This window comes from Pinus tabuliformis, chromosome 3_2 (genome assembly GCF_031772625.1).
Source record: "Pinus tabuliformis cultivar Carrire ecotype Pingquan chromosome 3_2, CPIR1, whole genome shotgun sequence".
NCBI lineage: Eukaryota > Viridiplantae > Streptophyta > Pinopsida > Pinales > Pinaceae > Pinus > Pinus tabuliformis.
Window position 1 is genome coordinate 1,014,656,735 of NC_142302.1, and position 22,584 is coordinate 1,014,679,318.

At 40.2% G+C, this 22,584-nt stretch overlaps 1 protein-coding gene across 2 annotated transcripts in view; it reads right to left on the reverse strand.

The window, feature by feature from the left end:
- LOC149184029 (uncharacterized) overlaps positions 1-22,584 on the reverse strand; it is a 233,088-nt gene that overhangs the window by 194,596 nt on the left and 15,908 nt on the right. For both annotated transcript variants that reach the window (XM_089418825.1, XM_089418824.1), the window contains exon 2: positions 14,812-15,440. In XM_089418825.1, the coding sequence (XP_089274951.1) occupies positions 14,812-15,440 (629 nt within the window). The remainder of the gene's footprint in view (positions 1-14,811; positions 15,441-22,584) is intronic.

Sequence of the window (22,584 nt, forward strand, 5' to 3'; positions counted from 1 at the left end):
ACATATTACAGATCATCAACTGAAGGAAACAAAAACAAGCACACAAGTGACACCGTTCTTTTGGGACTAATGTCCCCGGAAAAACCCAATGCGGGAAAACCGGAGCAGCTATCTAAGGGTTTGATTTATTAAGCAATTTCAGAATACAATCTGGGTGCCAAATCCGGCTCACCCAACAGAGAAAAATATCGGCAGTAGTATCTCTCTACTCAGAAGCAGATATTCAAGCTAAAACCCCGGATAAACACTTCAGCAGCTCCACAGCTCCAATCTGCCCCATGAAACCCTAGCATCAGCCTCTAGGGACTGCATCAGCCTCTCTCTGGCCCAGCATTAGCCCAGTGTCACCCCGGCTTAGCCAACGTCAACCTCTGGAGGCACTGAGTCAGCCTTCTGGCCCTCTGTGTCACCCACGCTGGCCCTCTGAAGCACTGCGCAGCTCCTAGCTACCTCTGCGTGAGCTCTGGCTGGCTCTGTGTGAGCCCTTGGCTACTTCTGCGTCCCTCTCTCTGGCTACTGCGTTGGTCCTCCCGATACTATCTCTGCCTCTCTGCTTCTGTATTCACTGCCCCTCAACTGAAACTCTAATCACTGCTTCTATCTCTCTTAGCAAACCCCGCTCTAGAGAATAGAATGACTGATCACTCTGGTGTGTTCTCCAAGTGACCCTCAAGCCTCCTCTTATACTTTTCCTGTTGACATATTAACAGCCAAGATTAAGTCTCTAATCAATGGCTAAGATTAGATCTGGCTTGATCCATGTCTTTTTGGCCATTCTAACACAGATTCATATTAATACACATTAATATTTTATTTTCCCTAAGTTTAGACTTAGGGACTCCATTAAAAATATTAATTATTTAAATATCTCCTTATCTGTTTCGGCCCAAACCCTTTCTGGGTATTGGCGATCTCATGTGCCCCAGCCTCTCCACCAAATTTCGTGGTTAGAGCACATCCGATGCTAACCCCAAATCAACATCCTCCATCCTGCAAATGTTACACCTTTCGCAACTCATGTCGCCTCATCTCGCTAGTCTTGCCAATCCATGTAATCTTCCTAGGTAATGCAGCCTCTCTCTCACCACCATGCGGGAGGCGGCGAAATAGTGCTACAAGCCCCATCAATGTATGCCTGAAAGGGATTGTCATCTGAAAGTACGACAACTCTGCTGGTTTCCAATGCACCTGATTGCTCCTCATCGATGACTAACTCCAAGGATGGTTGCTCATCCTCCTCCACCATGGGCTCAACATGGGCCACTAACTGCCCCTCCACAGATATTTCATCATGCATAATGCCCTCAAAAATCAACGATAGGTAGCTACCGTCTGGAAACTCTATCTCGGCTCCGGATGACTTTGCGCCTGCTGGTACTTCGTCACTAGACATGTCTTTGGGCACCTCACTAATCTGTTGTGGGCTACTACCACCTGAAAACTCGAACATTGCCCTGCACACCTCATCAACAGATGGCCCTCTGAGTGTATGCTCTACTCTCTCCACTAGGGTGTCAATCAAAGCTACCAAAGGGATCTCCAACAAGGGAAACTCCTGCGTCATACTTGACACATCGACATGCTCCTCACACTCCTGTGTTCCCACAACCTCATGTTCAACCTCCTCCTCGGGCTCCTGATATCTAAAGCCAGGTCTCCACCAACAAAAGTGACTCCTAGTCTAACCCTCTAACTGTCCCTATCCTGTTTGCTCCTTTTGAGGAGATATGGTGCCCTGATTCTTTCAACTTTCCCCACTCAGTGTAGATGGTTGCACTCCCATGACCTGCGCACATCTAGTGTCTCTACTGTAAGGATGAGGATGGATCTAGTCCGACACCTTCCTCAACTGAGCCAATCTCTCATCGTTCCAGCGGATTCCGCCCCAAAATTCCTACATACTAAATCTTCCTTGAGCCATGGGTTGTCTATGGTTTAACCCGTCATTGTGCATACATGCCCAAATCTTTTCCATGTTCTAGTTGGCTACCCAACAGCTAGCCAAAATCATGGCTCTGAGACCACCATAATATTCATAATTGGAAAATAACAGTCAATCCAAAAACATAAACTAGGAACAACAATTAAAATTAAAGTCCAAGCACCCAAATCAGAACACCACAAAAAAGAAGCAGAATAGCTAAGCCATTTTATTAATCAATGGGAATCTGAGTACATAATGAGTAAGAACAATGGAACCTGGGCTTGCTATGCAAGCTATGCAAACCCTAGGTGAAATCTCACTGACCCAACTATTGAAATGGCTCCAAACTGATAATGCACACTGCCCAGAAAATTTGTTATAGGTTGCCAAATGGAACTGGAAGTTCTGCTCAAAATAATGCCCAGAATGCTCTGAAATTGTAGCCACGAGCTCCTCTCCTCAAACCCGAAAATACCTAGAAAAGGTTTGGCCTATATCCAAGCCAAAATTGAACCCACAAAGTGATGCAAATTCCCCAGCTAACTAGCAATTCGCCCTACTATAAGAATGAGTATTTCAAGCTTGAATATCGCCCAAAAATTTCGGTAAAATTAATTGGAGACTCCTCTCAATAAGCCCATAAAAACCCAGAAAGGGTTTGGGATGAATCCAACATTCCCCGATGACCCCCAAGAAGTGCGTGTGGCTCCAACTAGCTGGAAAAATGCCCTGTAGAAAGAATCCTTCTATAGGAGGCCAAATCAATTCCTAGAAAATCTCCTCCAACCCTTGCAGATCACTCCTCCAAACATCCTTATTTCTCCTTAGCCCGAAATCCCCAAATCTCCCTGTCAAAATGTCTACGCAATAGTTGTCCGGAAACCCCTTCATACGCCCTGAAATAGATAGATTCGACACTCCAAAATGCAACACTCTCGGCCTGCAAATCACGAAGGAAAATCTCATCCTCCCTATGGATAAATCTCTGCAAATTCTTCATCCAAAACTCCACAATTTGCTAACTTCTCTCAACGCCTTAGAATTTCCTTCTGTGCTCTAAGAGAAGCACACTCCAGCTAGAAATAGTTTGCAATGTAGCTCCTACAGCAGCCTTAATATGGACTCCTTCTTACTCCCCTAGGGTGACACTCGAGATCCACTAAAGTTAGAGGTGGAATTCCTGCTCAAAAATTCCTTGTGTTGAACAACACGGTTGTCTTGGCTATGTAGCTCAAGACAACTAATGTTGAAATTGTAAAATGATCAAAGATGCCAAAGTGAGACCCTCAAGCTCTATTCATATTTTGTTTCTCTTCTCCCCTTGTGGTCCCCACTCTCTCTCTCTCTCCTAATTCACACTTCCTTTTCTTTTCTCTCTCCTCCAAGAGTATGAGTTCCCTCCTTGGGTCAAATTTCTCTTTCTTGTGGCCCCCACATTCCACTAGAGCTGCAATTTTCCCTTTGTCTCCTAAGTCCCAAAACCGGAATTGTCTCCTCTTCCAAAAATCGTCTCTAATGCAGAAAATCAAAAATGGGGATATTACAATTTTCTAAACTAATTGTCTTGTTGATCTCTTGCAAACTTGGACAATGCAAGAGCAAAGTCGGTGGAGGATTGAAGCAGTCAAAAGATTACCTTTGGATTGTTGATTTAAAATCATCATTTCGTTGGATTATTGATTTAAAATCATCATTTGCACCTTGCAAAACCCCTTTAAAGGGCTTCTTCCACCCGAAGATCATTTCAAGGAAACGATTTGAAGTTTGTAGAAAAAGGCTCTCTTTTGGGATTGACAAAATAGCCTCTTGTAATCCATTGTAACTTTGCAAAGAGAATTTTCTCTCATTCTTGGAATTTGCCCAAAGGGGCCAATTGTAACTTGTTTTTGGATTTCTTCGAACTTGCAAATTTATTTTAGGAGAAGAGTACTTGATCCCTTCGAGGGATCCCATTGTAAATCCTCTCCAAAGCACCTCTTCATGTCCCTTTCCCAAAGGGACCCATTGTCAAAACGATGTCTCTATCCCCCATTCCTATAAGGGGGATCTAACAAAGAATTCATTTTTCTTGAGAGTTAGGGAATTTTATCCCCTAAGCATTCCCCCCCTTCCCCATTTGGGGAAATCTCTCTTGTGATGCTTGAGTGATTTCCATTTTTGCTAAACTAAGGTAGAGTTGAGCATCTCACTAATTTGCATCTAGTTTCTATTTTGCAATATTTTATGCATTAAATTTAAGTTGCAAATTCATTCACCAATCTAGTCATTTGCTCTTTAATTAAGTCAATTTTTACATTTCAAGCAATTTTCTAGCTTAAACTTAATTTTTTAAGTTTGTCTTTGCAGAATCAATCTACCTCCAACTTTGTTGGTTGAAGTAGTAACTCAATGTTCTTATTCTGATTGGGGCACTAGCAAGAATAAGGGTCGAGGAAAGAGTTCAATTGAAACTTGTTCAATTTTTGCAATTAACTAATTGGCACTAACTTTAACTTTTAAAATAAATCAAGATTAGATTCCAATACATTCATCTTGGAGCAATGGCACTTGGAGTTTCATTTCATTTTACTTTCCTAAGTTCATAAAACGTATCTATATTCTTGAAGCAATTGTCATTATTTCAAGTACATACATTTTGTTTAACAAAGCATCTTGTTCTAAGCATTCCACATTGAACATTATTGTAATTTCTTATCTTCACTGCCACATTTACCTTTCAACCATTACTTTCAAGACATCTCTTTACTTGGAATATTTACTTTCGCAAGTACTTAATATTTGGCACTAGTCACACTGTTTTTAAAAACGGCCAGCTCGGAACCGACTTGGCCGAGTTGGTCCAAGCCAAACCTCCCAACACTGACCCAACCTAGGAAACGGTTCGGCCGGCCGGGTTAATACCGAGTCGGCCGAGTTGCATACAGCGGCCCTAGAACCCATAAAAACTGTGTTTTTTTTAAATGTTATGTGTGGGGGACTCCAAAGCAATTTATTTTTTGTTTATTTGGTCTTTGGGGTCCATTCCCCTCTCCTAAACCTTATTTAACTCACCCAACCCCTCTCATTTCCTCATAGCCATCTCATGCATTTGAGTGAGAATTTCAGTGAGAGTTTGTGAGGAGTTGTTGAGTTTGTTTTTGGAGTAGCAATGAGGAGTCTTGGGCAAGCATTGTAGCTGGAGTGAGGAACTTCTTGGGCAGCCATTTGGAGCAGCATTGAGGAGTTGGTTTCTTGGAGCAAGCTTGAGGAGGCAGTTTGTGCCTAGAGGTATTTTTTTTCACTTGTAGCAATCTATTTTTTCTTATTAAATTTTATGTGCAAATCTTGAAATCCTAAAGAGTGTTTTTTGTGAAAGAAATGAACATTGAATCATTTTATTTTTTTTCCAGATTTTTTGCTTTCATTTCCAAGTCAAAAAATGGCACCTAGAGTGAAAGATGCTGCTTGGGCATATGTTGAAATGGTTGATAGTCAAATGCATTGCAAATTTTGCCATAAGAAAATTAAGGAAGGTCCTGGGGGCATTAATAGGCTGAAACAACACTTGGCGGGGATTAAAGGCCAAATTACTCCATGTACCTCACCAGAAATTGGGGAGATTAGGAAGAATTTGTTAGCCAGCTTTGAGAAGTTTAAAGAAGATAAGGCTAGGCAAAAAGAGTTAGAGGCTGAAATTGGGAGGAAGAGGAATATACAAAAAATGTTGGCTACCAACCCCCATTTTGATTTTGAGGGTTCTTCCTCTATCCCTTGTACTGATGCATCCAACCCCTTCCGATATGTTCCCCCCTCTTTTGAATCTATCAAGAAAAGGGAAAGGGTAAAATGAAAAAGGGTGATATGAATATCAAAAGTTATTTCTCCCTCCTCTCCATCAGATGCACATGGTCCTCAAGCTAGTAGTAGTCAAATGCAGCCCACTTTAGATGACCATTGGAAGAAAGAATTGAGGGAGACTGCTTGTGATTACATAGCTAGATGTTGGTATGATGCTGATATCCCCTTCAATGCTTCTCGTTCACCATATTATGAGCCTATGTTTGATGCCATACATGCTGTTGGAAAAGGCTTCAAAGGCCCTACTATGCATGATCTAAGGGGGTATTGTTTGCAGAAAGAAAATTTATCCATTAATGACTATTTGAAAGATTTCAAGGACTCATGGGCAAGAACAGGATGTACCATCATGTCAGATGGATGGACTAATCAAAGAAACCGTACCATCATAAACTTTCTTATCTTCTGCCCACAGGGAAGCATGTTTCTAAAATCAGTTGATGCATCTGATAAGATAAAAGATGGGCAATTGTTGTGTCAGCTATTGGATGAGGTTGTTGAGGAGGTGGGGGTGGCTAATGTTGTTCAAGTCATCACATATAATGCCTCAACTATGTTCTTGTTGGTAAACTGTTAGAGGAAAAACACAGGACCATCTTTTAGACCCCATGTGCTGCACATTGCATAGACCTCATGCTTGAGGATATTGGCAAACAAGATTGGGTCAAAAACACTGTAGATCATGCCAAAAGCATAACAAAATTTATCTACAATGATTCATGGATTTTGAGCCTCATGAGGAAACACACAGGTGGCAGGGATATTATTAGGCCTGCCATCACTAGATTTGCTACTCATTTTTTAACATTGCAATCTATATGCTTTCACAACATAGAAACTTGCAAAAGATTTTTTCCAATGAAGAACGAAATCTAAGCCAATGGTCTCACAAACTGGAAGGCAAAGAATTGAAAAAGAAAGTTAATGAAGAAATAATTTGGAGAAAGGCAGCAGAGATTGTGAAGCTTGCTGAGCCACTGGTTAAGGTGTTGCGGTTGGTGTTATGGGCTTCATTTATGAGGCTATGGATCAAGCAAAGGAGCAAATAAAGAGGGCATACAAGGATAAAGTGGCTAAGTATGGGCTCATTTGGGCAATCATTGATGAAAGATGGAACAATCAATTCCATCGCCCTATACATGCAGCTGGGTATTTTTTGAACCCACGGTATCATTATAAAGCTAAAGCGACAGGAGCTTTGAGGGGGGAGGTTAGAGATGGACTGATTGACTACATTGATCGCACGATCCCATTGGAGTGTGATCAGATGGAGATACACCGACAGGTCACAACCTTCACTAATGCCTCACGTACCTTTGGGAAGAACCTAAATAAGATTGCAAGGGAAGCAGATGAGCCAGGTAAACAAAAATTTCAATTTTCAAATTCTTAATACTTATTTTGTTAAATTGTTTATAATTTGAAAGTTGGACATAATTTGTAATTTTGTTGAGCCAACTCATTACACTCCTATGTTTTTTGCAGCACAATGGTGGGAGGCTTTTGGTAGCCATTGTCCTGAATTGCAGAAGTTTGCAAATCGTATTTTGAGTCAAACTCGCAATGCTACTAGGTGTGAACGCAATTGGTCTGTCTTTGAGAGGATTCACACAAATAAGAGAAACCGTTTGGATCAAAAAAGGTTAAATGATCTAGTGTATGTCCAATACAACCTCTAGCTCAGGCGCAACCAATCGCTGAACAAAAGACCTGATTCAAATCCCATTGTGTTGGAAGACATTGATCCAACATCAGATTAGGCAGTGGAGAGTCATCCAACAGAGTTTGCTTCTGATGAGGATATGGATTAATTACAGACGATAGCATCACTCAAACATAATGTTCAATTGAATGCAGATCCTGATCCACTTGTACCAGCCTCAGCCTCACAGCCAGCAAGTCCTCTAGTTGCAGGCGCTTCCTCTGCTCAGCCATGACAAAAGCGCATATCTCGTCTATCTCAGCTTGTAGCTATTGCATAGCCTGCTAGTGCTACCACTTCTACAGTTGCAGTTGGAGATGATGATGAGGAAGAGCCATGGGGCCCCTTGTCTGACTCTGATGATGATCCAAAGATTGATCCACATGATCTTGGCTCCTCTAGCAGTAGCCAATAGTACTGGTCACAGTGTACTTTTGTTGTAAAGGCCATTTCTAGCCTCCTTGGTTATGTGTTTTTGTTTTGATCTCTATATCATGATCATGTATGTATTGGACAATGCACTGGGTGCCATTTTGATATAATGGATATATTCATGAGCCTACTTTGATCATATGTTGTCTTCTATCTATATTCTAATGCTGTGTGTTTGAAAACATGAATGAAAATCTTTAAAATTATGTTTTTTTATAAAAAATAAATAAATATTTAATGTATTTTTTACAACGACCGAGTCAATACCGAGTCGGAGTCGGAGTCAAAGTCGACCCTCGGCTGAGTCGGAGTCCAAGTCGGAGTTTTAAAGCATTGACTGGTCTACCTTGATCCATCTTTTAAATTATTGCAATATCTCCTTGAAGATGGTTATTATTATTATGATGATTTAAATTCATTTGCTGCAATTCATATATTGAATTTACTTTGACGTATCTTTGATCATAAATTTTAACTCCTAGAACTTAACTCATCTAGCTTAGATTGTTAAGCCTTATTTATTTTTTGTAGGGTCCACCCCCTTGGTTTTGCTAGGAGTAAGCCTAGACAAAGGAGTTGAGATTTAAGTGACAACAACTCAACTCAAAACCTGCCCCCAAGGCCACACCAAGTGGAGTTAAAGATTTTCTCCACGATAATCCCAAGTGTGGATTCAGGCAATAGGCACCATTGTTGGGGAGAAGGTTTTTCAATCTAGCATTCTAGCAGTATTTTAAAGACATATTTCAAAGTTGAATTGTTCTCGTCCACGGTTATCATTCTTTGGCACCATTGTCGGGGATAATATTATTCAATCTGATGTTACGACAATATTTGGGTAAGTTTTTCATTTGTATTTAGCGACTCCACATCTCTGGTATTTATATTTATGTCTCCTAACAAAAGAGATTTTTTGGAAGAATTGTTTTTTCCTTTAGATTTCTCAGGTACACCCATGATTTCTGTATTGATGCCAACATTAGAGACGTCCCAAAGTTCAATGGAAATCCATGGTTGGCTTCAAGAAACACAACATATTTTATGGAGTATGCAGTAAACATTAATATGGTGTATGAAGGTGTCTTGATGAAAGCATTAGCATTCTCAATGAAAGGAAAAGATGGAAGGATTGGTATTGTAGCCTCAAGCCCAAAGAGATCAACTCATTCCCACAATCAATGAAGAAGTTCCAAAAGCACTAGATTTGGAATTTCGAAGCAATTGAAGATGTTCGTATCTTTCTCAACTTGGAAAGAAGATTAGAGCAAAAGATCTATTACCTAATGGCAACATATGATCAATTCCCATCATATAATCTATATGACAAAATAGAAGAAAGTAAGGATGCACACATCATCTTGTATTACAATATCAGAGGTAAGTATGGTGAAATTCTTATCCTAAAGGTTGAACAAAATCTTCAAGAAGAGGCTCTTCCCTCTCTTCCCACCCATGAACCTTCATCTTAGAAAAACGATGTCAAGGAAATATGTGATAATAAAGGGATTCTGAATGTTTATGAGTTTCTCCATATTGAATGAAAAAAAAGGAATTGTTTCTATTTCGGCACGACACAAAAAGCGATGAATTTAAAGATGAGATTGCAGACTTTGCGGCATTGTAATGTCCCCTTTTTCAGTTTTGTTAAAATTGGAAACTAGGGCCAAATTCCACTAGTCTACTCCTTTGAGGAAGATTTTTGTGGCATTGAATTCCTCTTTTCGAGAGGTCCAAAATCGACCTTAAGATCACCAAATTTGGATAAGGGAAAATATTTATTTACTTAAAAGAAATTATTGATCTGATAATCACCCTATGAGTAACCTCAGTTTGAAAATTTATTAAACAAAAGGTATTACAGACTCATGTGCTGGTGTGTGTGTGTTCTGTGTTATTGAACAACGGATCGATTAGATTGCCAATACAGAGAAAATAAGTGGAAAGACAGCAGAGAAACACAGTAAGCAACACAAAGACGCAAGAATTTTTAATAAGGAGTTCACCCTATTCTCGAGGGCCACATCTCCGGTCCAACTCTCAGTGGTGGCCTTGTTTTATTGTGTCTTTAAGCAGAGAATTACAAATACAGGGACTCAATGCGAGTTCTCCTGAAGCAGGTTTGCTTGGCAAGGTGGTTCTTGGATTCCCCAAGCCACTCGGAGTACACAGACTCTTGTTCTTCCTACCAGCTCTGTGACCCTTGGTCTACAGTGGAAATAGCCAACTGTGATGCTCGATCCGGACAGATTCCTCTATGGGAAGGCTTGAATCTTCAAGCTCTCTGGTGCTCGATGTTGCCTGTGGTCAGCTCGGCCCTCTGTAACCTCTGCTTGGCTTTACTGCTCTCTGTGTTCACTGTCTCTCTTAGTTGCTTGGACTCCTCTCAATTCGGGTTTCCAATTAACTCTTCTCCCCGTTTTTTTTCTTGTGCTCAACTGTCTCTGTTCATGGCTTTAGTCATTCGATCCCTATGCCTGTTCGGTTCCTCTCCCGCCTACGGCAATTCGCCTTCTACAGCTGCGCTTGGAATTCCTTGTTCGGCGTCAACACGAATGCTCTGGCAATGGCCACGTGTCTCCACCTCACTGGTGCCAGCACGCTCCGTCGGTTCGTTTCTTCCGCTACGTCGTATATGCGTTCTTTCTCCACCGTGGCGGTCAAACGGACTCCAAATCTCTTTAGAACTCGACTTAATCCCCTGTCGATTCCGATTCCTCCATCGGGCACAATCTCAGTCGTCCGATCTGGGCTCCTCCAGATCCAACGTCATACGCACGCCGAGTGCGGTTGACTTACTCGACCGATAGCGCGCGATCAACGGCGGTTTTTCTCTCACCTCTGCTGCCACGCGTCGGTCGCGAAGTGGGATCGCTCTGCTCTCCTCCAAAACCTCTTACCGTTCAAGGGCGCCCCGATCAATACCGCCGGTTTTCTAGAGCGCGAGTCCCACTTTTGTCCTTTAGTGTTTTTGTTTCTCCGCCCGCGGTTCTCCGACTCCCAACGCGACCGAGTGCTCAAGGCTCTTCCATTTTGGCCCTATTTGCCCAGCGATGCGCGATTAAAGCGCTAATTGCGCATCAAAATCGCCTCCTTTTCCTGATCCAGGGCTCCCAGGGGCTACTTTGACCTCCTACGCAGTCTCCATGGGCCTCGATCAACGCGCTTTGACCGAGGTCCTCGTTGTTCTACGTTGGCGGCCATTGCCACTAGTTCAAGGCGTTTTTGATCGCTGTTTTGGAATTTTCAAGGATTTGTTCAACTCGATACAGTCAAGGTTCTTGACAGTCTTTTGTGGATCTAATTCGAATCAATTCTATAAGACATGACCTTATTAAGGCGGGAAAATTGAAAATTTGAAATTCAAATTTGCCCCCAAATGTAAAGGTTGGCTTCACCTCCATAAGGACAAATTGCTATATATATACGTGCCCTCCATTCTCATTAGACACATCCATTGTCTCTTTATTCTCTCTGAATTGGGCCGCAGAAGAGGAAGATCTCTAGCGAAGATATCAAGGGCAAGTTTGTGATCTGTTTAGTCTTCTTATGAGCTGAGTTTCTTAGGCAGGAGGTCGAGGTTTGTTTAGAGGAAGTTTGGGCTTAAGTAATATGTGTTTAAGGGTTATTCTGGGTTGCGTTTATTTCTCTTGCAGGCCGTAGTTCCTCTATGAATATTACAGGGGTTGAACATATGTTAAATGAAAGATATGAAGCCTAAATGTTAGCCTAGCCAGGACCGCACCTACAACAAGAAAGAGTGAAGTATCTGGAGGATGTTCTCATGGGTTTGTTGCTGTACGTTAGGGCTGATATGTGCCCTAACAAGAACTATAATTCTGCCTAGATTCAAACTATTTTGAGTGTTTTATCTTCATCTCAGAAAGCCGCATTTATTGATCCAGGATCAGGTTCCTTTTTGAAGTCAATTTTGCAACTGCTTTGACCATCATTGATCTCTGGTTAGGGCACAAGTCTGAAGTGTAGACTTGACTGGGCTATCTCCTTAGTATTTGGACAATGGTATTGGCAGGTCGATCTTGACTCCTTATTGTACTCTCTCTCTCTCTCTCTATTGAACATTTTATTAGAATAATAAGAAGAATTGTTCAAGGGTTTTCCCCATCATGGGGCTTTTCCTTGGCTTGAGCCATATCTTTGTGTTCTCTTGTCTTGGCTTGTCTTTTGCATCTATCAATTATGTTCTTTCATTAGTTACTGTTAATGTTAAAATAACTATTCTAAGCAAAGAACATGTTACCTAAATTTAACAAGTTTCCTCTATAGTACAGGGATGATGGATTTCCAAGGTTAAGATGGCCAGGTCACAAGGAGCAAGATTATATCATCAAGGGTCCCGGAGGAGTTTTGGGGGATTTCATGGGATCCAATGGCATTCGTTTGACGTATGCATCATCCGCACAGTTTTCCTTATGTTTGGTTGCATTCCAACAACTTTCATAAAATGGGCTTATTACTAACCTGACTTAATTAATTACGCTTGAGGTGGGATTCCGAGAGGTATATTTGATGAAACACCTCAGTGGAATAGCTCGTTGGAACCGGAACGAGAAGATATACAGGATGGGATGATGAAAAGAGACTTACAATGGCTAGATAAAGTATGGTGGAAGATTTACCATTTTCCTAGATTAAATGACCTTAATTAGTCACTTAATTAAATAAAAGGAGGAGAAAATAATTAATTGAGAGAAAAAGGCCAAGAGTGACTTATGTGAAATAAAATAAAATTAAAAGTCCCATAGATGGAGTCAAAGGGGAGCTTTTAGAATAATATTAAAATAATCAAAATAAGATGCTTCAAGAAGCATGGAGATCTATCTATTGAGTATTTACAAGAAGGAGGAGAAGAAAAACTGGGGACATCATGGTTTTGAATATTTGTCTTTGATCTGGATTAGAGAATTCAATTCTCTAACTTAGTAGCCCTAGGACAAAAACCCTCTAGTGATTCAGTGAGAGTGGGCGAGAACCCATCTCTCCCCTTGGTGAATTCATCTGGAATTCACAAGTGCAATGATCAAATTAATTTATTTGGGAAGCCAGTTGCAGCATTATTGTAGATCCTTTTGAGGCCATCACCTCAGCCATTTCAAGTTTCTTGTACCAGCATATTATATATTAATAAAATAAGGTTGAGCTCCACTGCATGTGCATCTTGTCAATTTTCAGATGCAGTTTATGTTTTCTATTTTTGGTTAAAAATTTAAGTAAAAGGATTACTTTTAAGAATTTAACATTACCATTAGGGATCATCTAGGAAGTGGCAAGGAGCGTCAAGGGAGCACCTTGGGAGTGAACACTTTAGACTTTCTATCCCTCTCACCAACAACAAGTCTTTTTCTTTAGAATTATAGAACCATTGCATACTTATTCCAAGTTGCCCGGTTTTTTACAAACCCAATCGGTTACGATCGGTTAGGTACCAAACCCGTCGGTTTAGTAACAAAACCATCTAATTTGGTAACTAATCTGTCCTAACCAACCATGAATCGGGTTTGTTGCTCGAGTTAGCAAGCTCGAGCATCTGACCGACCAGTTTGGCCGATTTCTAGTTCAACCCAATTGGTATTTAAAACTATGGACGTGGCAACATTATTCCAAATCCCATATATTTCATAGTATTTCCATCAAGAATCTTTTAGTTGTAAACACAATAAGGAAAAGCTATCAAGTTTTTACAAGTAGATTATCAGCAGCCATACGGGTATAATTACCATAGACACACACTTCTCCATACGAAGACATAACATCTACTTGTAAATACTTGATTATATTTTCCTTATTCTGTCTACAGCTAAAAGATTCTTCATGGAAATACTATGAAATCTATGGGATTTGAAATATTGTTTCCACGTCCATAGTTTTTAAAACCAACCGGGTTGAACCGGAAATCGGCCAAACCGGTCGGTCAGATGCCCGAGCTTGCTAACCAGAGCAATAAACCCGATTCATGACCGGTTACGACCCGTTTGGTACGTAGAAGTTGACTTAGCCGGTGTAAAGACTACAACGAACTTCGAAGTGATCAAAATCATGGATGATAAAGACCCCTATACTACTATTCCCATTGAATAAGCATGATGGGTGTATCTCTACTATTTTTGTTAGTTTACTTGGCTCGAATACAAGCTCTAGTACAAGCTTTGGGATACAAGCATTATTAAAGTTATGTACTCATACTAAGTTGATTAGTCTAATGACCATTGTTTAACCACTCTTTCTGTTTACGTGCTTTCATGAGTTAAAACACCAATGCCTGCAAGTTCGTTTTTGTATCCATTTTGGAGGCAATTCCACAAACCGGTCGTAACCGCCCATGAATCGGATTTATTGCTCCAGATAGCAAGCTCGGGCCTCTAATTGGCCGGTTTAGCCAATTTCTGGTTCAACCCCGTGGGATTTTAAAACTATGGACATGGCAACAATATTCCAAATGCCATATATTTCATAGTATTTCCATCAAGAATCTTTTAGCTATAGACACAATAAGGAAAAGTTGTCAAGTTTTTACAAGTAGATTATCAACAATCATACAAGTATAATTAACACAAACACACACATATCCATACCAAGACATAAGACATGGCAACAACATTCCAAACCTTGTATATTTCATACTAATTCCATCAAGAATCTTTTGGTTGTAGCAGCAACGAGGAAAAATTATCGAGATTTAACAAGTAGATTATTAACAATCATATGGATGCAATTAGTGAGAAACAGCATACCAAGCTTTGCCAATCAATTATAAAGCACAAAATCCATTTATTTAACAAATGCTAGAAAAGCATAATACCATACCATCTATTGTCTAATGTTCATCAAGTTTCTGCTCAACAATCCAACTTTAGCAATTATTTTGAAAGCATAATCATCTCGTGTGATAAGCAAGTACCTGCCCTTTGAAGATACAATAGAAATTCTTTCACTTCGTAAATAGTCATACGCCTTTTGGAAACTTGCCTGATCTTTGAAACAAACAAATCCTTTTGTAAAAGGTTCAAATTTACGGCTTGGTGAAATATAAACCTTTACCCAACTTGCAGTTGCTTGATGAATGACGCCCAACACATCTGATGGGGTCACATCTTTCTCCAAATTATCTAGCAAAAGAATTTGGGAGCGAGGAAAGAAATTCTCCTCACTCTTCATATCCTCCCTCTCATGACCATCGAAATATAGTGTTTTCAAGCAATCAGGTGTTGGGGCAATATTCCATCCATAACCATTTTTCGTACGTATCAACTCATCTGCTTGAGGTCTACCTGCATTCCTTAAGTTGTACCTTTTAATCATAGATTTTTCAACAATATATTGTGCTTTACAATCCTTTTTATGTCGTAAGAATTTTACAAAGTCCTTGAGCACAGGGTGACTTTGAACACTACCAGATTGTAGCAAATATATGTTCTCACAGTGAACGGTGTCTCCTTGCCCCTCTTTGGGGCCAGCAAGCCATACAATATCATATGTACACATACACTGTGCTTCACCACTCACAATAATATGTTTCAACCGGGAGATCTGCACCCAGCAATACTCAATTGTCACTACTTTTGGGTAAGCATGAAATAAAACAGATTTATTGCTATATGCTAAGGGAACAATAGATACCTACAAACTCATTGTTTCAAACATTATCATAAATTTAGCAAGGCAGTAGAATACTTTACATCTCCTAGTAGAACATAGAAACTGACAACAGTAACTCAGATTTAGAGTGGGTGTTCAAACTTCAAACGCACAAAATCCCAATTTTCAGAAGGCAATAAGTTGCAGCATGAAGTTATTTCTTCACAATGATTCAAAGTGGGAAATACAAGAAGAGCAGCATTGTGTTCCCATGACATGAAAAAATTATTATTAAAACAGCAGAAGTCTCATCACACGATGATTTTGGTCCCAATTTAAATTGGGTCTCTAGAATCCTTTTGAATGTGAGACAGCTAACATAAATCGAAGTAGTCTCTAAAATTTAAATCAACCAAACAACACCATCCAGAGCACTTTGGCTTCCAGAATCTTGCCATAGAAACTTCTTATTTTGGTTCCCCCTTTCCTTCTTAGATATTTTATGATTTATTTTTCTTAAGTATTTTCAGAGCTTCACTTGTTTGCAGAAGCATACAAAAGTATGTATGCACTGAGGTTTATGTTCTCGGATGATTCTAAAAGATGTCCTAATTGTATCTGTGTGCTACAACAAATTGTTTGTCTTCTTGTTTACAATCATGTATCTCTCATGGATGAGACCCAGATCTGTTAACCAGAACCCTAACTTTAGCAATTACCAAGAGCGACCAATGCCTATGACCACACATGATTGACACTTACGGCTTTAGCTCCAAAGTATGTTAAACTTTGTATTCCTATGTTCTAGTAGCAAAGCTAAATCCATTTGTTACTACCATGTTAGGCACTGCTACTAATAGCATTCCTTTACTTGTTAAAAGTCACAACAGAGTCTTTCTTGCAAAGTAGCTTTTAAATTATTTTTAGGCCATGCATTCATTCTTACTTCCATTAAATGCATGCAGGAATTTTTTGCGCACAAATAGAAATTGTCTAGCTGCTACTTATGGGAATGCTTCTTTCCAAGTGTTACGTCCCAACTCCTACATTAAGACCATTTAGAGCTAGAAGCACTCAACTTCGAAGCACCTCTCCACCCACAGGCCTAGAGCTAAAAATCACTACTTGTGATCAAATTTATCTTCTCTGCAACTGAAATTTCAGAGCAAGTGATGAAGTCATAGTTGCGGGGGAGCGCCCCCCCCCCCCCCCCCCCCCCCGAACCCGCTCCCGAATCGCGCTCCGGGCCGGAGCGGCTCGGGAGCGCGCTCCCAAAAAAAAAATTACGCTCCCTGCAGGAATTTTTTGCGCACAAATAGAAATTGTCTAGCTGCTACTTATGGGAATGCTTCTTTCCAAGTGTTACGTCCCAACTCCTACATTAAGACCATTTAGAGCTAGAAGCACTCAACTTCGAAGCACCTCTCCACCCACAGGCCTAGAGCTAAAAATAACTACTTGTGATCAAATTTATCTTCTCTGCAACTGAAATTTCAGAGCAAGTGATGAAGTCATAGTTGCGGGGAGCGCCCCCCCCCCCCCGAACCCGCTCCCGAATCGCGCTCCGGGCCGGAGCGGCTCGGGAGCGCGCTCCCTAAAAAAAAATTTACGCTCCCTGCCCTGTTCGGGATCGTTTTAGGGAGCGATCGCTCCATCGCTCCCAAAGCGATTTTTAACGCCCGGGAGCGATCGGGGAGCTCCCAGAGCGATTTTTAACGCCTGGGAGCGATCGGGGAGCGATCGCTCCCCCATCGCTCTCGGGCGTTAAAAATTGCTCCGGGAGCGATCCGGCAGAACAAGAAAAAACAAACAAACAAACAAGAAAAAACAAACAAACAAACAAACAAACAAACAAAAAAAATTGGTTTTAAAAGCCCAATGGGCCTTAAAAAATTTCATTGTGACTTCATTGAGCAAGAGTTTGGAGCAAGAGCAAGAGCAAAGGAGCGAGGAGCAAGTGCTGAGGAGCGAGGAGCAAGTGCCAAGAAGCAAGGAGCAAGCCTGCAAAGGTAAGTAACTTAGTAATTTAGTTAGTTTAGTTAGTTAAGTAGTGATTTAGTTAATTTAATTTAGTTTATTGAGTTTAAAAATCATAAATTTAAATTAAATTAATAAATTAAATTAATTAATCCCAATAAATTAAATTAATTTGCAGATTCAGGAATCAAAACCCTACAAACATCAAACACCATGGACCTGGCTATATTTCTTGGCATTTTCCTCTTCCTAATCCCTTTTATGGTTATTATGGTGCTGGAGAGTAGGAAACGGAGGGGCCAAACTGAAGAGGGGGATGAAGAAGCTGGAGAAAGTCAAATTGGTGAAAACCCCGGTGAGGAGCTGGAGGAGGGTGAACATGACCCTCAAAAAACTAAACAAGACCAAACTCCATTGTGGAAATATGTTAACAGGGCTGAAACAGGGAGAGGGGGTGGAACCACTAAATTTCATTGCCCCCATTGCAACATTGATTACACAGGTTCATACACCCGTGCTAGAAGACACCTCTGCGGGAAAAGGCCATGGGATGGAGACAAACAAATAGGAATCAAAACTTGTACAGCGGTGTCAGCGGCGGATAGAGCCAAATACATAAGAGAAGAGGAGGAAGCCCAATACAGATCAAAAAAATCAAGGGGTTTCTTTGAACCAAGCTCACACTCACAAAGAACTCCTTCAGCATCCTCCCAAGGCAGTGGATATGGAGGCACAGGGTCATCATCTTTAAGGCGTAGAACCATATCAGATTTCCTTGATGAGGGGTGTAGGAATTATGTGGATTCAAAGGTTTACAGGTTTCTCTATGCATGTGGGATACCATTCAATGTTCTTCGCTCACCTTATTGGCACGAAATGGTTTCTGCCATAAATGATGCCCCTAAAGGATACAAGAGCCCTGGGTATGACAAGGCAAGAACCGTTGGCCTTGATCATGAAAAAGCAAAAATATCACATTCTTTGAATAGAATGACAAGTTCTTGGACTGACCATGGGGTGTCCATTGTATCTGATGGATGGACAAATGTAAAAGGCAAGCCATTGATAAGTGTTCTTGCTGTGTCTGTTAGTGGTCCCATCTTTCTAGCTGCACATGATTACTCAGACAAGTTCAAGACCGCCATCAACATTGCCGAAGCATTACTTGAAACAATTGAGCGTATTGGCCCATACAATGTCATCCAAGTCATCACTGATAATGCTCCTAATTGTAAGGCAGCGGGAACAATTATTGAGGATAAATACCCGAACATATTTTGGTCTGGATGTTTGGTTCACACATTGAACCTTCTGTTGCATGATATTGTCAAGAACAAAAATGAACAATACCAATGGATTGGTGTTTTGTACAAGAAAGGCAGACAAATGATAAAATTTATTACAAATCATAGCAATACCCATGGCCTTTTCCGCAGTCACTCGAGATTGGAGTTGTTGAAGATTGCGAAGACCAGATTTGGTAGCTATTACCTCACCTTCAGGCGCCTTTTGAAGGTAAGAGAGGCATTAGCTAGCATGGTATCAAGTCCACATTGGCAGGTATTAAAGGAAAGGGCTACAAATGTAGTTGAAATGGCAGGTTTTGAAATGGTGGAGGAGGCCGCTCTTGATGGGCAGTTTTGGACAACTGTGAGGCAGGTATTGGATTTCACCAAGCCAATTTATCACATGATTCGGTTTGCAGATACAGACAAACCAGTGATTGGCGAGGTGTATGAGCAAATGGATACCATGTTGGGGGAAATAAAAGACATTGTTCATAATAGAGATCCCAACTTGTACAAACTGATTCATGATTGTGTGTGTGAACGGTGGAATAGGCTTAATCTTCCACTACATTGCTTGGCGTATATCCTTACGCCAAAATACTACTCTACATCTTGGTTGGGCCAACCTGCAGCAGGGGGTGGGGTTAGGACCAAACCCCATTTAGATCTAGAGGTAACTAAAGGATATTTGGAAGCATTAGAAAAGTTGGTACCTAACAGAGAGGAATGTGCAGCTGTGCGCCTTGAAATAGGCAGATACTTCAGTGGCACTGGTTTGTATGGTATCTTCCATGCAATGGACGACAGAGATAGATTTGACACTCTCACATGGTGGGAAACATATGGCGGGCATGGACTTTTGCCAAAATTGGCAAAAAAAGTTCTTTCACAGGTTGTAAATACTTCTTTTGCAGAGAGGTGTTGGAGCACCTACAGCTACATACATAATGTGAAAAGAAATAGACTCAATGAAAACTGAGCAGAAAGCCTGGTTTATGTGCACTACAACTTGAGGTTGTTGAGTCATTACTGTGATCGGGCTTATGAGGATCCCACATATAAAGTTTGGGACAATCACCCAGAGGATGACAATTTGGAGGATGGCATTGTACATATTGAAGAACTGGAAGAGGAACTTGTAGGGGATGAAGATGAAGCAACTACAACAGCCATGCCACCTCCACCTCCACCTCCACCATCCAGTAGCAGTGCTCGAGGTCCGAGTCTTGTTCCTTTGTTGTCGCCACCTCCATCTACACCCTCACGTGGAGGTTCTAGTTCTGGTCGTCGGTCTGTGCGGGAGACTCCTAGAAGACCACCACGACCTGCTTATACTCCTGGAGACTCTCATGGCAAGGGCCACATGTAGATTCTGATTTACAGTTTACTTGTCTTTTTTAGTTTCTATTAGACTTTAGTTTTCATAACTATTGAGTTTTGAGTCCTTGACTCTTGACTCTTGACTCTTTCATATCATAATGATATTTTTTGTAAACAATATATCACTGTGACAATGAAAATTTGAAGTTTGATGTTGGGCCTTGGCAATTATAACTCATTGGTAATGATGTGAATTATGAATATGATGCTTTGTGAAAGACTAAAGTTGTTTCATTTCATTTCATTATTCATGTTTCATTTTATAAATTTATAACATTTCATATCATGTTAACAGTTAGAAGTAGGATTTAGAAATATCTTAGATATTACTTCTTGTAATGGTTAAACTTAGCTTACAAGTACAACTTTGGTGATCAATGATGATAAATGTTATTGAATTTTCAATTTTGAAAGCTTGAAGTTGAAACTTTAAGATTGAATTTGATGAATCATGATTCATGATGATGAGACTCAATATGTTGCAGTTGTAATATGTATTTTACTAACTTGTGGACATGGTTGATGACGATTATAATTTCTAGATTATTGATGTGATATGGTTCAATGATCAATCTATGTTTTTTTATGTTTTTTATGTCTAATTCATCATTCTACATGTTTTTGTTGACATATATGTATCAAAAATTAAAAAATATAAAAAAATATATATATTTTTAAAAAATCGCTCCCGAATTCGCTCCCAAACCGGGAGCTTCTGAAAATGGTCGCTCCCGCTCCCCGCTCCCGCTCCCGCTCCCAAGCAACATTGGATGAAGTGATTTAGAGGTGTTGAAAATTGGGCAGCTTCAGTCAAAATTTCATTGGCAAAACATAAAGGAAAATTCTTATTTTTGAGTTTGACAGGTCAGCCTCATGATTCTTCAAGTTGGCCCCACATGTGAAATTGGTCCTCCAAACTCTCATATATGTTGACCATCATTGACCTCATTTGGAGACTCATCCATCACATCACTCACACATCAAATGGTTCGATCTGATCTGAGATACCGCAGGGAGTCTTCACATATGCGAAGGAGGAGAGAGACTTCTGTTTGACCAGCGTTGACTTTCTGTTTTGGGCTTCTTTGACCAGTGTTGAATTTGGCACTTTGATTCTGTTTTGACTGAATTTCTTGAATGTTTTGGGAGGCCAAATTCAGGGAGACTTTGACCAAAATATTCTGCGCACTTTGACTGAGGTTGATCGCAGGATTGACTAGGGTTCGACCACAGGCTTGACAGTGGACTTTGACAGGATTGCAAGAAGAATTTTCTCTGTTTTGACCAAGTTTGACTCAGGAAGGCCGAATTTATTGATGGGTTGACCTAATTTTTCAGAGCAGGTTAGACCATTGACTTTGACTGATTAGGGCAGACTGTTGACTCTCTGTTGCCTGTTCCTCCACAGGCTGAAAAATTGCAGAGTGGTACCTTGGACCACATTTGACTCTCTCTCATTATTGACTTATTTTGGATTGGTTGATTTGCGAAGTCAGGGCTTTTGACTTTGACTGGTTCTTGGATGTACTATTTGGACTATGTATCTCATGCTAAACATTGATTGACTAATAGAAGAAGAAGAAGAATTAAGGGTTTTCCCCCTTGTGGGGTTTTTTCCTGGTCTTTAACCAAATATCTGCATCTCATTGTGCTTGGCTATCTTCTATTGTGAATTTATTGATTATTGTTCTATCTATAATTTCGTATTTGTTATTGGTGTGATTGAAATTGGAATAAATTGTCTAAAAGTGATTATAACAACATAGAACATTGTGAAAAACTAACATGGTATCAGAGCTGAGGTGAAGTTTAGCATAAGGAGACCAAAGAGCATGTTACGAATAAAATATATATACATAATATAAATATAAACAATGAGGATAGTTGTAATAATGACTAGTTAATTAGTAATTAGGTTGAAGAGGCATGTTTAGATGGGACATGACTCTCCATGAAAAGGCACTTGCTTAATATATAAGCAGGCCCCTCACTCTCATTGCATCATCATTCTTATTTATACTTATTGATATATATTATTGTATCTCAATGGAGATCTACATATTCCAAGTCTTCTAGAGTGTTTAACTTAAGAACAAACTTTGTTCGCTTCATTTGGTATCAGAGGCGTTCGATCCTCTAGCAAGCTCAATCGCTGCACAAGAGCCTCATTCTTCGATCCAGGGCTTTGGCCATAAAAACCATCAACCTTGTTGCCGTCGTGACTAAAGCATTTGCTAAACAAATTGGAGTTTCTCCATCTTCACCAATAGGCCCTTGGCCATAAAAGAAAAAAATATATTAAATTCAAAAAATAAAAAATAAAAAATTGGTTAAAAAAAAATCGAAAAAACAGTTTATATATATATATATATATATAAAACAAAGGATTAAAAATAAATAAATAAAAATAATAAAATCGCACTTACCTCTTACGTGCTATATCTACAGCC